Consider the following 15308-nt stretch of genomic DNA (forward strand, 5'->3'; position numbering starts at 1 on the left):
CATAGATGTGATAACGCAACAAAAAATATGTTTATAGAATTTATAATCAAAATTAAGAAATATGTAGGAAATATGTAAATGAAATAAAAACTGACTAAGTTGGAATTACTTTTCAAAATTTTCTGGGGGGGCCACAAGTAGGTCTGGAGGGGGCCAGCCCCCTCCAGCGGGCCACCCTTATTTACGCCAATGTCAGATACGAGGTTTTACCTTCAACTTCTTACAATATCCTAGAGATTAACTGAAAACTTCTGAGTGCTTTGCACGGAACTCACGAACTTGCTGATCGAGCGACTTCATCTTGATTTGATTGCAGACCGAGTCGATGGGAATTGACCATAGTCCGAACGTTTCTATCCAGTCGATGCCCATGAGGTTGAGGTTGGCAGTAGATGTTACAAAACAGCGTTCTGGAGTGCTTCTGTCGTTGATGCATATTTCGCATTGGAATCCGCCCATGAACTTGAGCGGCTTGCCTGATGCGTTCATGGCTTGAATAGTTGGTTTCTTGATTGCAGGTCTTCCCAAGTACATAGTTCCACGTTTGTTTCGAGATCACCATGATGTCGCTCGGTGTATCCAATTGTAGCTTGGTTGCTACGTCATTAATGAATGTGGGTACGTACTTTCGCTTGTTTGAATGTTGAGCGATGTGGTTCACAACATATACGTCTCGGGATTTTGCTTTTCTGGTGGATTTGCTGGATTTGAATGATGACATTTTCCCCTCTTCCGGTTTCACTGATTTTTGCTTGGAAAAGCAGCTGCAATAACCCTCTTTGTGGCCAACCCGCTTGCACTCTTTACACATGTGATTTGCGAATGAACAATCCCGAACATAGTGCATTTGTCCACATTGCCAACAAGGGGTGCGGGGAGTTTTACTTTCCGGCTTCGATGGCTGTTTCTGACGATGAATTCCTCTGTCATTCTTCTCTTGAAGTGCGTGCACCGTTGATCTCGAGAATGATGGACGCTCGATCATGGAAGTGTCCGCTTGAAGATTGACGAGCCGTTGATAGTCGTCGATCAGGGTTTGAAGAGTGACGGGTGTCCCTGCTACCTCGTTTTCGATTCTGGAGAGTAGTCTTGCTCTAATGTCTGCGTAGCCATGACCTCTGAGACCACAGACAAACACCAAGCATTTGAATTGATCAATTTTCATGTTTTTGAAGTCAAAATCCTCGCAAGCACGGTTGACTTTGCCAGCGTAATTGATTATGTCCTCTGCTTCCGTTTTCACTAGCTGCAGACACTGGTACCGTTTGCTGAATATGGACATTTGCGCTCCGAAAATTTTCAATAATTTCAAATAATTGGGTTGTTTAGGGGTATATATGTTTTTACATATTCTAAATCTGCATAAAAAACTTAGCCTAACCCCAATTTTTCAGAATTTTTGGAGCCCCGGAACTATTTTTAATTTGCATTTTAAATTTATATGGGACTAAAAATTTGTTCTTATGCTGTATGGGCTAACTGTCATTCTATGAATGTTAGTGTCATTCTATCGATTGAAATGGCTTATTGTTTGCTGTATAAAAATGTAAATAAAAGGTTTACAAACAAAATAAAAATATGTTGGAGATCAGAAAAGCATGCTCTTTATGTTAAACTATAAAAAACCTCATATTTTTCTTTGCTAAACAATCCAATTCAAGTCTTTTGACAGCTTTGGCAGGATAAAGTTGACATACCGGGTATGTGCCGGTGTATCCAACTTTAGCAGCATCAGTCGGACCTTAGCGGCGTCGTACAGGTTTCTGGCGTCGGAATCGAAAAGGTCCTCGTAACGGCTGTACCACTTCTCGAAGGTTATTCCGTTTTCCGGGTCGAATGAAAATTCACTAATGTTCGTTGCTAAGGCTTCGATTGTTTGCTACGGGTTGCTAGGTGCTGGTGTCGGCTGCGCTAGCTTCCTCGCTAGCTTCTGCAGGAGCTCCGCCATTATAAGGATTGCTTGCTGAAGATCTGCCATTGCTTCCGGTACCGGTTCGGTTCAAATTAAAATGAGAAACACTTTATAGTCGCGTGTGTATTTTTTTGAGTGTAGGAAAAGTCAGGGCATCTTTAGTAATGTTACAGCTATAGTTATATTTATTTCCCGAGTTTTACATTTTATAACTGTCAAATAAATAGAACAAGATATGCATCTTCAGTAGCAGTTATAACAACAATCAATATGAAACTGGTGAATTTTTCGTGGTTCCAGTTTCGCGTGCTATAAACGGTCTTCGGTACCCAGACATGAAAGCGTCGCTTCAGTACGTAATCTATTGATGCGACCTTTAGAAATAATTTTAGCACTGCTGCCATAGCAACATTTTCGTAGGTTGTTTTTCTTCAAACAAAAACAAACTACAAAAATAGAAGCTTGTTGTGGCATGGATCATTGCATCACGGAGTTCAAATCGTTGGTAGTAATTCTACCTAAATTAGTGGTTATTTTCAACAAAAGATTTGTTGCTTAAACAAACGAGTCCTGATATTTAAAAAGGTAGTGAATGCTTACCTTATGAGCTTATTTTTTGCTTATATTCAACTTAATCAGGTTCTCATTTCAGGAGCCAGGAATTAATATCTATACTATGTGCAAGAACATAACACCTTTTCGGATGGTCGGATTACATAATCTCCTGACTAAAATATTTCTGTTAGAGTTTGTTCCCAAAAGTAGGATGAATAAAACTTCTTGTTTTGTACAATGCTGAGCAATTATGTTTTATTCCTTTCAGTTCTAACTAAATTGTTTTGCCGTTCGAAGAACGATCATTCCCATGGAAAATAATTTAAAAAATACGAGAAAGGCAAAACAAGAAAGATGTAGGAAAATCTGCAACAGAAAAAAAAATCCGCATCCGGAAAATCCGCATTTCTATCGTTGGGTCGCTGCAGGCGATGTTCTTTTTACGCTTCTATACTAGACAAAGTCGCAGACGCCAAACGATAGAAACGCACCGCATGTATTTGGGAGCACATTTATACCCCTTGGAAGTGACTGGGTCTGTGCGACTTGTACACGGGATTGTAGCTACGGAAGCAGTAGTCCGCTAGATGAAGTGAAAACACCACACCTCATTACATCATCGGACCTAACCACGGGTCAGCAGAAGTGTTTTTTATGTGCAAAATGCGTTGCAAATAAGTGTACAGTGAGTATTTTCCATTAGCAAGATCAATATATTTTATGAAAAGCGACAAATAAAAACGTGGATGATTACATGAACTATTGTGTTTTATTTGTGTTTTGTTTATGTTGTCGGCAACTTCTCGAACGGCAGAACTTTCACTACCTTGACCACTCTGTGGGTCCTTCGGTGATGCTAGCCAGTGGCCACTCTGTACCAGAAATTCCATCCTCTTTAAGGATCACCATTTGATCCACTTGGAGAAGTGTTGATTGCGGGTATGGGGCCGTACACTTATTACGTAAGCATTTTTTCTGGGGTTTTACACCCCCCTTCCCCCCATGTAAGATTTTTTTATACAAAAGATTTTTTATTTATATGGTGCGTAAGATATTGACCGACCCCCCCTCCCCCCATAAGTGCTTACGTAATATGTGTACGGTCCTGTAGAGTAGTTAGGATGAGCATCTATCGTTGATTTTGGTTACGGAGCTGCGAGATGTAATCGCGCCTACACTGATTCCAGTGTTGTTGCAATCCTTGCTGTTGCAATCCTTGGTAGTGTCGCATCCAATTGACGGTACATCGGTGTAATCTGGATCAGGTATTGCGAGTAACGACTATGCCCAGGCTTGAGCACGGCCAACTCATCTGGATCCTCCAAGAATGGAGTAAGCGGTCGCGAGTTCATAGCCGCCTCGACTTGGGCTAAAACTGTGGCCATGTCCTCAAAGGACAACTTCTGTTTACCCAGCACTCGAATTAAAGACGTCTTTGCAGATTTCACGGCCGTTTCCCAAAGATTGCCGAAATTGGGTGCTCTCGGGGGAATGAATTTCCAAACGATCCCTCGTTGCGCAGTTCTGTTGAAAATCTCAAAATCTCTGGTGCGGTATGTAAATTGCGCAAAAGATCGTAGATCTCCCGAAAATGGTTGCTGGCAACCTTGAAGTTGAGCCCATTGTCCGAGTGGGTCTCTGAACGTAGACTTCGCCGTGAAATAAATCGCCGCAGAGCAGCGAGGAAAGCTGAAGTTATGAGGTCCCCAACCAGTTCGAAGTGGACCGTCTTCGTGCAGAAGCACACGTAAAAGGCTATGTACGCCCTATTTGCTGCTGCTCGGCCATGTACAGGCTTGAGGTAGACTGCTTCATAGTAGTTCACGCCAGTGACATGGAAGGGGCAAGAGAGTGTTGTACGGGATTTTGGAAGTTGACCAGGGGGTAAGGATATCGGGAAAGGGTAGCTTCGGAAGCAACAAATGCAATTCCAGAATGTGTGACTTGCCAATGCCTTACCACGAATCTCAAACAAAAGCCAATGATCCGCAGAAGTTTCCAATAGCAGGAGTATCGATCAAGCAGCGGATGAGGATACTGGGGCTCCGCCTTAAAACTAGAACGTTTTTCTTCTTCTCCTGCAGTTTTTCCGACGGTGGCTCGTACTCCAAAAGCTTTGCGGTATTCCAGTGCTGATCAAGTAGAGACATCTAGTACGGACTATGAAGACCAGATCCTTTGGCATCACTCCTCTTGAGAAAAGGTCGGCTGGATTCTCAACGCCCTTAACGAAGTTCCATCTGTGTCCCTTCATTACACGTAAAAAAAATTAATGTTATTTATTATTAATATTTCTAATACTTTTTTGCCAAAACAGGCGCCTAATGATATGTATAAGAAAAAACTTATACATCGCATTAGTCACATACATTCCGAAACTTATACTTTTCATTAACTTATGAATGTTATTAGCTTTTTGATATGGGATCATTCATTAGGTGGCATAATGAAGAGTATAAGTATTTTCGAATGGTTTTTTGCCATAACATATAAGGTTATTTTTTTACGTGTAGATCCTGGATGTGTGAAACGCGATTTGCAACGAAAGTTGGCCAAACGAACGGTGGTAGCTTGAGCCATGACAGGACAACGGTAGAATCCGATCAAAACCAAGTTTCAATCTACTCCATCTTCAAAGCCTTAACGGTAGTACGATACAGTTTTGCGGCCACATAAGCACCGCAAAGTTCTAGCCTCGCTAGAGTCGTCTTCTTCAGGCTGGCTAGTCGGAATTTGTCTGCTAAAAGCTCCACTTTGATATGTCCAATCAGATCGAACGGGCATATATGCACGCTCCGTAAGCATCCGAAAAGACATGAAACTGGACTAGCATGAATAATTACAGTTGGAATTTGTCTTATATGTCTGGTATACACGTATAATGTGAACGTATATTTTTGCTTTGTGGCCGACGATACTATTGTATGTGAGCTTTGTGTCATAGAGAAGCCGTTCGCAAAAGCGTTCTCGTCGCGTGAAAAACGTAGATCGTCTCCAACGCTCGAACTTGTTCACACATACGTGTGCCGGTATGAGGCTTTTGTCACGGCAAAGTTTAAACAGTCGATGATAAATATCAGTGCATGCGGTTCAATAGATTCTTCAAATGCAAAGGAATTCAGATCCTAAGGACGGTTCCGTTCATGCTGGAACAGAATGGGCGAAATGAGCGCATGAAGCGGACTAAGTTGATGTCCACCTAGCGGTTTTTTTAAGCTGCGTTAACGCCACGTCCACGCAAGGTACCCAGCATCAAACAGAGTAATCCACACGTATACGTGTGCACGACTACATTTGATGCTGGGTACCTTGCGTGGACGCGGCGATAACGCAGCTTAAAAAAACCGCTAGGTGGACATCGGCCCTAAGAAGGCAAAGGCAATTCTGGAGGATTTTTCCGCCGACAAGATTTTCTGGGGTCAAGGTTTGCTAATAGCAACCTATTTATTGAACAGGAGTCCGACTGCCTCGACGAGGGAACTAAGAAAACCGGATGTTTTCGGTTAGGGTGTATTTGTCCATGTGCCGTAGGAGTTGAACTCGGTGCCAAAGCTTGAGATGTTTTGCGTCGTATACGCTCATAAAGGATACCGCGTATGGGATTTGGAAGCAAAACATCCGGATTCGCATCCCGCATAATTTAAAACCATCTGCAGTATTATTGTGACTATTCACTTGAATTAAAGAATACTGTTACTATTCGTATAATCGCCTCTTAACAATGTAATTATATGTTGAGCTGAAACCAATATTATACAGCATGTTATATCTACCATAACGTATGCTATTATGTCATGGTACATTGTATCTTCATAATTTCTTATTTTACATTATTTAGGCAGCAAACTATATAAAACCATATATGATTAGTAATTGATATAGCTTTAATATACGGATTGCGGTTTTGGAATAATTTCGTATCATCCTTAGCTGGTTTCGTCATGATGAATTATATCATCTAATGGTAAAAACACAATAAATGTATAAGTTCTGCAGCAAGTGTATGTTTAACTTCAAAAAGAGAGCAAAATTTATTTATCGTGCAGTTGTTGTGGAATTTGTTGAATCAGACTGTTTGATTTTTTCTTCGGTTTTCCGGGTTTTTTCTTCGTTTCTCAGGCTGAAAATCAAAGGTGAGCAATAAAATTATGCGTTATTCAATGAAACACGCGGTTAATTATTAACATTTTTACAGTTCCCAACAGCTCCTGTGTAAAAATGGAGATGATTGACGAGGCCTTCTGGATCCAAGCCAATTTTATTATTCTAGTACACGAACATTGGTAAGCAGTTTTAAATAACTTTAACATTCGCAAAATATGACTAATTTATCATTTTGCTTGTTTTTTACAGGGCAATAAAGGAGTTTCTTGGATCCCCATACGACCGAGACAGACTGTTTCGTGAAACTTAAAACCTTAAAACTAAGCGCTGTTAAAATTGCTAACTATCATAAAAGTAACTACGATTGTGATAAAAATATGCATTCTTCAATTTTTTGTACAAAAATAAATATATTGTCACAATCTAAGTGTAACATACTAACAATTATTGTGTTTTTATTTGCTATGTGGAAAAATGACCAATTTATCTTTTTGCTAGTGGAAGATAAGGGATACGGTGTGTCGATTCGTTTGTCTTATATCATTCTACAGTTTATATATTGTATTCCATATTGTTTTAAACTAGAAAAAGGATTATAAATGAACCATATCACATACTGTAGAGCGAATAAATTGTACTGGAAAATGCCCTTTTTTATATTGTAATTATACTTAACCGCCTATTACCCATATAATCAATTAGCCAATTATAGCATACCATATTGTGGAGATCATTTATGTTGAGGTTAGTGTATCTTAAGTATGAACAACAATCAGAATGGTATTATAAATGTTATTTATTGTCATAGACGCTCTGGGGAATGGTACAATTATGGTCCATGATTATGCGGGCATTCACTTTATATATAAGAGTTGTAAGAATTGATCTAGAAACAAATAAAAGTGTTAAAGCTGAAGAAAACCAAAATTATCAAATTCCTTGAATCTCATTTGTTGACCAGTCCGAAACCGCAGGAAAATAATAAACAGCCAGGATGATAACCTTGACAACAGTAGAAAATTAGAACTGTTCAAATTTATATTGAATCGTTGCTTTGTTTCACTGGGTACCGAAATCTTACACTGAGGAAAAAATGTGTATATATTATATGTGTCTGCTATATAGATTTTTGCAATTGCCTTTAGCCAATATATTTTATGTGTATATGTTATGAAAAATTGATTAGTGATACATATAAAATATATTGACCATAACAGATGTGTTGTATAATTAAAGATAATATTATCAATTCATATTCTTATTGTCGCGCTTATCTTTTTCTAGAATGCTGCGGCGGTCTTACACTCGCAGGCTCGACTGCGAAGGTAAACGTCAAGACAGCCGCCGTGCAAAAAGATAGGCAGAATTTTCCCGCTCAAAACAAAACCACGTGCTTTTCGCGAAATGACAGCAGCGTTCGATTGTATTAGTGAGAGGCAACCGGAGTCACTGAGTACATGGAGAGTGTTTATCATGGCAAGTGCATACGGTGGGTGAGATTTTCATTGGCTCTGTTGTGTTTAGTGACCGTTGCGATTACATGAGAAGCAACCAGCAGGAAACCGCAGTATTCTAATTTATCTCGAGATGCATAATAATAGGAACCATTCGCATTTATATGAACTTTATTGCAGGGCATTAATGGAGATAAAAAGTATAAATAAATAACAATCGATTTTTTATAAATTTTATTGAAAAAACAAAGATAAAACCGAGAATAAAACAGTCATATAACATGCCTTGAAAATATATACATTCAATATAATCACTGTACTAACGCCATTCGTTTATCATTGTCCACTATTATTTCGATGAATTTTGGCACTTATTACGATTACGCACATTGGCACTTATACCCGGCCAGTGGAATGATTATTCACATCCTTTACATATAAAACCTACAGCTGACGGAGGTAATCTAATAATTGTGAGGCAATCCTTTGGCAGAATCGCACCCAGCCACAGCGCATTGCCATTAAAGGTGAAACATCGATCCGCTTCCGTTGGGATGTGTTCAGCAACGTGTGTTCAGGAATACATCTTCCCTATGGTCGAAGTGCACACTATCTGCTGACAGACGACTAAGCTCCACCCGGTAACGCTGGAATTGTTTTTCATCCGATCTGTCGGCGACAGACTGTCGCATGGTGCGTGACTAGGAATCCTTTGTAAAAGATAAATCATCAGCTGAAGCATTTCACTGCAGGAAACAGCAGCTATCTGTCCCAGACCTTTTTACTCCTCTTTGTCGCCTTCGCCGTATTGTCGTATTTGTAGACATCTGGATACTGGTTACAGTACTTTATCTGAAATGAATGATTATTTTTATTATTGAAGTCATTGTTTATCTGCATAACTATAGAAACTTTACCTGCACAAAATGCGAAGTCCGAATGCATTTCCCGGCACAACATTCCGTGCTCTTGCGCCAAACCGACCATTCGGAACAATAATCTACTGCGAGCGCAGTTGAATGATGGGCACGATTTCCTCCTGCGCCAAACACAGCTAGCTCTTCGTAATGATAGTCTTTTTGGCTCTATTGTTAAAAATCTTCAGATCCAACGCTGTCCAGAGGGGCAAAAGGCATCCCGATACGGTTCCTGGTCTTACCGGTGATATGGTTCTCGATCTTCCTGGCATTCTCCGGTAACATTGCTGCTCCGTAACGATTCATTTTGAAGACCGGAGAGGTCAGCTCGATGATGGCAGCTCGTTCGGAAACGGATTTGGTGATGGGAGACTGTTGTTATTTCCGTTATTGTCCAGTTTTTGTAAGAACTTGATCTTCCGGGCGTTCTCCGGCGTGTTTTGCTGCTCCGAAACTGTTTGAAGACCGGAGAGGACCGCTCGATGATGGAAGCTCATTTGGAAGCGGATTTGGTGATGGGAGACTGTTGTTATTTCTGTTATTATCCAGTTTTTACGAGCTTGGTTGGTAAATCGAAACACTATTTTTTTTTCGCTAAACTTGATACAAGAAGATCTTGTTGTTGTTATCCGTATAAGTGCAACATTAGAAAACGATCTATGTAAGAAATAGACTTATTTTTTTACTTTTATTACTTAAAAAAAAAGATTTATAAAACTTTGTGAACCGCGATGGCATGGAAACTACAGAATTCCGCCATTTTGCATTCTTTCCTTTTTTGTAAGTATTTTAGAAATACATATCTCTATGCAGATCAATAGTATCAATGACAATAATTCAGTTTATGTGTGAGATGTTATGGATTTTTACCATTAGTTCTCACACATATTTTCGAAAAGAGGTATTGTTATTGAGTATTACTTAACAAATAAAATACATGGCTGATTATTCCTACAAATTTTATGTGTAGCAAAACATGTAAAAAAATATTGATATTTTTGTAGTGTAGTACATGGAACCATAAAATAAGTACTAATTTGCTCTGACCCCAACATCTTGATTATTATATCTATGGTTATAAGCTGTACATGTTTTATACTGGAAAACGAAAACATAATCTTCCGAGACCAATTCAAATGTCAAGCTGTTATGATGTTGATGAAATAGTATTTTTTGTAGCTGATGACGTCATCTTCTATTGTTTTGAACGAAATAGAACTCGGTTGCAAATTCGTACAAAAATACAACTGAGCAGTATTCCAGTTATAAATTTCCCGACGAAACTGTTCGAATTTTTGAAACTATAACGTCTGTTGAAGATGGCATTTTTACAGTTTCAATTACATTTCCTAACTCCCATACAATTTATAACTCTACTAAAGATGCCCTTAAGGTTAAATATGCATGGATGCTTAACATGCCATATTCAGCACACTTCATAATGTTCACTATCATCTTGGCTAGTACCACACAGTAAATATTTAAGCTCAGTGTGGGAAGGAAGAGTAAAATTAGCTTCGACCTCGCGAATAGGAGACCACGTACCCGCATAATCATGGACCATAATTGTACCATTCCCCAGAGCGTCTATGACAATAAATAACATTTATAATACCATTCTGATTGTTGTTCATACTTAAGATACACTAACCTCAACATAAATGATCTCCACAATATGGTATGCTATAATTGGCTAATTGATTATATGGGTAATAGGCGGTTAAGTATAATTACAATATAAAAAAGGGCATTTTCCAGTACAATTTATTCGCTCTACAGTATGTGATATGGTTCATTTATAATCCTTTTTCTAGTTTAAAACAATATGGAATACAATATATAAACCGAGGGGCAGATCACTCACGCATTTTCGAAGCAGTCATACGTATTGCTGAACGCATTCGCGTATTTTTGGTGCATTGAAATTGCATTGAAGCATTGTTGCATTTGAGAACGCATTGAGACATTTCACTGTGCATTGATGCATTATTGAACGCATTTGGATAATTTTCAACGCATTCCTAATTAAAAGAGTGTTCTTATTGGTTTGACATGCCATATTTGACGTACATTTGTTGTGGTTTCTGTGGGAAGTTATCACTGAGGCTTCCCACGGTACACAGCGGAACCGACACAACTCCCGGCGGGGTATTTCGGACGCGTAAAGTGGACGAGAAAAACAAGCGATTCGCTCTCCGCGGTGGTCGTTTATTTACTTCTATTTACAATCAACATACAATACTAGATTGCTTTGAGAATAGGTCGTATGTGCAAAAGAGAGGCTCTCTTCGTTCACGCTCTCTTTCGCTTGTACATAAGCTAGTTTTGCATATTTTGCCACATTTTCACTTCAGAACACTAGACAAAGCTATAATCTTTAGATATCTGCCAAGAAATTTGAAGTAAACTTTATTATAGATCTGTAATAATCGAAAGAGAATGGAGGCAAAGAGAGACTCTCTTTTGCACATACGACCTATTCTCAAAGCACTCTAGAATAGACAACAACATATTCACAGGGCTGGCAAGGGATTATAAACATCGTACACATAACATTAGACTTGTCCAACATTCAACACTCCTCCTCGAGGTTTATCATCATTAACAGATATCACAAAGTCCACAAAGTATTACCTCACAAAGTCAAACAAAGTTCTACATAGTAGGACACTCAGTCTTCGGTACTCTCCCTGCGTCGTCAGCACCTGCTTCGCCTCCTTCACCGCTTAGTCTTCGTTATTCACGACTCATCCGGCACACAGCATCGGGTTTCTCCTCAATATTCATCCACACAGTCATAAAAATCGGTTTCTTCCTCTTGGCGCTCCTCCTCAAGCGAACGCCCATTGCTAGCTTTGCTTTGCACACTCAAACGCCAATTCCGCTTCTTTTCTTCTGCAACTCTCAAGGCATATAGTCCTCCACGAAGTTCAGCAACGGCTTCCACTCTTCTTCCGAGGCTAATTATCTCGCACTTAGCTTTGTTAAAGTTCACACTCAGTCCTTTCTGGGCAAGCTTCCGGACCGAAATCAAACCACTGTCCAGTCCCGGAACGTATAACACCTCTCTCATCACTACCTCGTTCACTTCGCCGTTGCCATCGATACACTTCAGCGTGCCTTCGCCTACTCCGGCAGATTTCACGGTAGAACCATCCGCCAACGTCACATCCCGCTTCACACTCACATCGATTTTGCTGAAGAATGCCCGGTCACTGGTCATGTGGCTCGAACAGCCACTATCCACGTACCAGTTCCCCTGCTGCCGATCGCCTCCCACGCCGAAACAAATTCGGGGGTCCCTCTTCGCTGCCGTTTTCGCTTCCGGCTCCCGCAGCATCGGGCAATTCATCCGGATGTGTCCTGGTTTTCGGCATTGGTAACAAATTCGTTCCCTCGCACGTTCGCTTCTTCTTCTTCTGTGTACACTCAATGCCCGGTCCTCACACTCACGGGTCATTCCTGCACGCTTCTCCATCCGTCGGTGGTACTCGTCCATCAGCCGCTGTTTCACAAACTCGATCGTCTGGTCCGCGTCTGGCCGGCTCTCCAACGCCGTCACCAGACCGTCGTATGACTCCGGCAAACTCCGGTAGATCATCGCGACCTGCAGCGAACTTTCGATCTTTTGACCGGCACACGATAGCCTATCAAATAGCTCATCGATGGCGAACAGGTGCGCTTCCATATCCGCACCTTCTTCGTAGTTTAAACTACATAGCTTCTTCAGAAGCGACACTCGCGACGTAACCGTAGCCTTTTCGTGGTACTTCTTCAGTTTCTTCCACACTTCGACCGCCGATTTGGCGTCTTTCACTAACGGCAACTGATTATCTTCGACGTTAAGAATAATCATTGCCCTCGCCTTCTGATCTTCTTTCGACCATCTCGCAGTCTCTGGCTCCGGTTTCTTCTCATTCACCGTATGCCATAGGTCGACACTGATCAGAAGCATTTCAATTTTTATTTTCCACGTTTGGTAATTCTTATTACCCAAACGCGCGATCGAAACTTTTTCAGCCATTTCGAAATCGTTCATTTCCTGATGGCGCACACTGTAATCCCGTACACACACGAAGTCGGTACACAACAATGTCTTCGATCACCACCGGCTACAGTTACAGCTCGTTGCACAAAATGGTTCTCAGTCCGCACTAATTGCTTCCGAATCCAGCTTCGATGGAACGAAACACAGCTGGCAATCCGGACACTAACCACCTCCCGGTAATCACTTTTAACCATGTACAACGTTCTCAGCTGCTTTAACCACCCACTGCAGCACAGTCTAACGAGTGGAACAAATTTGCTCCCGCCGAACGACAAGCACAAAGGGTAGCGTCCGCGGGCAAACTTTCACACTCCGGGTCTATTTTCTCAGCGAAATCCACCGTTTTCTCCACTATCACTGGGCCAATAACCTGTGGGAAGTTGTCACTGAGGCTTCCCACGGTAAACAGCGGAACCGACACAACTCCCGGCGGGGTATTTCGGACGCGTAAAGTGGACGAGAAAAACAAGCGATTCGCTCTCCGCGGTGGTCGTTTATTTACTTCTATTTACAATCAACATACAATAGACAACAACATATTCACAGGGCTGGCAAGGGATTATAAACATCGTACACATAACATTAGACTTGTCCAACATTCAACAGTTTCAACTCGAACTTGGATTAGTGTATAGAAACAAACTATTTTATGTTAACAATATTTTAATACCTTCAAAATCGTTGTAAAATATCGCAGCTCGTCATATCAAGCTTTTATATACAAAACATCGTATTTCGGTTGATCCCACAAGCCCACAAGTCCATTGACAAAGCGTTATTTTCTTTCTTGTGTTAACTTGCGTTGCGAGTTTGACAAAATAAAATTGTTGATATGGCTGTTCAAAAATAATTTCATGCAATATCAATGAACCGTAGTCCTATCTAATAAGCATCTCGAAGTTATTCCCATTCCGCTTGATTCCATTTATTGACAAAAAAGAGCGAGTAGGATGGGAGAAAATTCGAGCTACTTTAACCTGCTCATTGGACAGCACTGGTGTTGATTACACTTTTCTGGGCCAAGAGTTTGGCCATTTATTGTCGGCGTAGCACCAACTTAGAATTCGGAAGTCCGGACTTCCGAACCGAACTTTCTTCCGAAGTTTTATCTGTCAAACTAATGGATGCGTTGTTTAGCGCATCTTTAGGGGAATCCAGCGTACTACTTCCGAAGTTGGGAAAGTTGCCTGTATCTGCAGAAAAATCCAACTTCGGTATAAAAAGCGGTATAAATTTATTCCGGATACACAATATTTAACTGATTTCCAGGTTTTCTCATTGTAGTTCTTATAGATAACTTTTAAATAGGTGCATATTCGAACACAAACATGACTCGGACGTTTTAGATGACAAATTTATATCATGAATGTCTAAAAAGAACAAAGAACAAACAAAAACATAAGTCGCTATCCAGGATCCAGATTTGATAGAAAAGTGGCCATTTCAATCGGAGAACCAGCATTTCTGGGATTTTTCAAATGCACCAAATAGCCCCTGAACACATAACATTTAGCCAAAACAGGAAGGTTTAAGAAGTAGCCTTTTCTCTTTCGGAATCTGCATTCTGCATTTCAGCAAATTTGGCAATATTTAGGAACGATCTCTGCCAACTACCACCGGGAACAAATGAAGTTCAGCGCCTTTTGTTAAATGGCGACGGAAAAACCGTTTAAAACATCTAATTTTCCTGAAATTGGTGGCAAAAATTAATGTTTACGACTATCGCCGCTGCAAAACAACAATGTCAAAATATGGAGCCTACATCTGTCAAATCAGTCAAGCGCACTTCGTGAAAAAACGTATTTTCTAACGAATTGTTGCATTTGTAACGCATTATGTATTTTATACCAACGAGCATTTACTTACGCACTTCGTATTTAGATGCATTTTCGAACGCATTAAGATTTCATTCGCATTTCAAAAGCATTTGTGCATTTTTTAACGCATTATATTATTGCAAATTTTTTCCAAAACGCGAAATGCAAAGATCTTGCAAGAAGTTTCCGACCAAAATGCAAGCAGCGAGCTGTCAACTTTTTTGTGTCAAATCCTATCCTTCCTATGAGCTTGAAAGAGAAGGACGATTAGACGTCAGCTGAAAGCTGTCCGTTTGTTTTCATCGAGCTTTTTTATTCGAAGCGCGCCAACAACAGTGATGCCAGACTTTCAGGAATGATTTTAATTGTATAATTACGACAATCAAAAAATATGCTTTTGAAGTGAAATTTGTCTTGTTTAAACAAGTATTTTACTGTTTTGAAAATTGAACATTTCTTGGAATAAAGCGTGGCTAAAAACCAAAGATTTTATTTGACTCC

At 40.3% G+C, this 15308-nt stretch overlaps 1 protein-coding gene and 1 long non-coding RNA gene across 2 annotated transcripts; one reads left to right on the plus strand and one right to left on the minus strand.

The window, feature by feature from the left end:
• Nucleotides 1–271: 271 nt before the first annotated feature.
• On the minus strand, nt 272–1282 carry LOC134208846 (uncharacterized). Its single transcript, XM_062684792.1, has one exon. The coding sequence runs from the start codon at nt 1280–1282 to the stop codon at nt 272–274; it is 1011 nt and encodes a 336-aa protein (XP_062540776.1).
• A 1037-nt stretch (nt 1283–2319) lies between these two features.
• On the plus strand, nt 2320–3207 carry LOC134214077 (uncharacterized). The gene is made up of 3 exons (XR_009979638.1): nt 2320–2497; nt 2565–2673; nt 2736–3207. It is a non-coding gene; the product is annotated as an uncharacterized LOC134214077 (long non-coding RNA).
• Nucleotides 3208–15308: the final 12101 nt, after the last annotated feature.

The sequence above is a fragment of the Armigeres subalbatus genome, chromosome 2 (genome assembly GCF_024139115.2).
Source record: "Armigeres subalbatus isolate Guangzhou_Male chromosome 2, GZ_Asu_2, whole genome shotgun sequence".
Classification (NCBI taxonomy): Eukaryota; Metazoa; Arthropoda; class Insecta; order Diptera; family Culicidae; genus Armigeres; species Armigeres subalbatus.

Coding starts and splice junctions, on each gene's coding strand:
- LOC134208846 (XM_062684792.1), bottom strand. CDS start 1,282: ATGTCCATATTCAGCAAACGGTACCAGTGTCTGCAGCTAGTGAAAACG.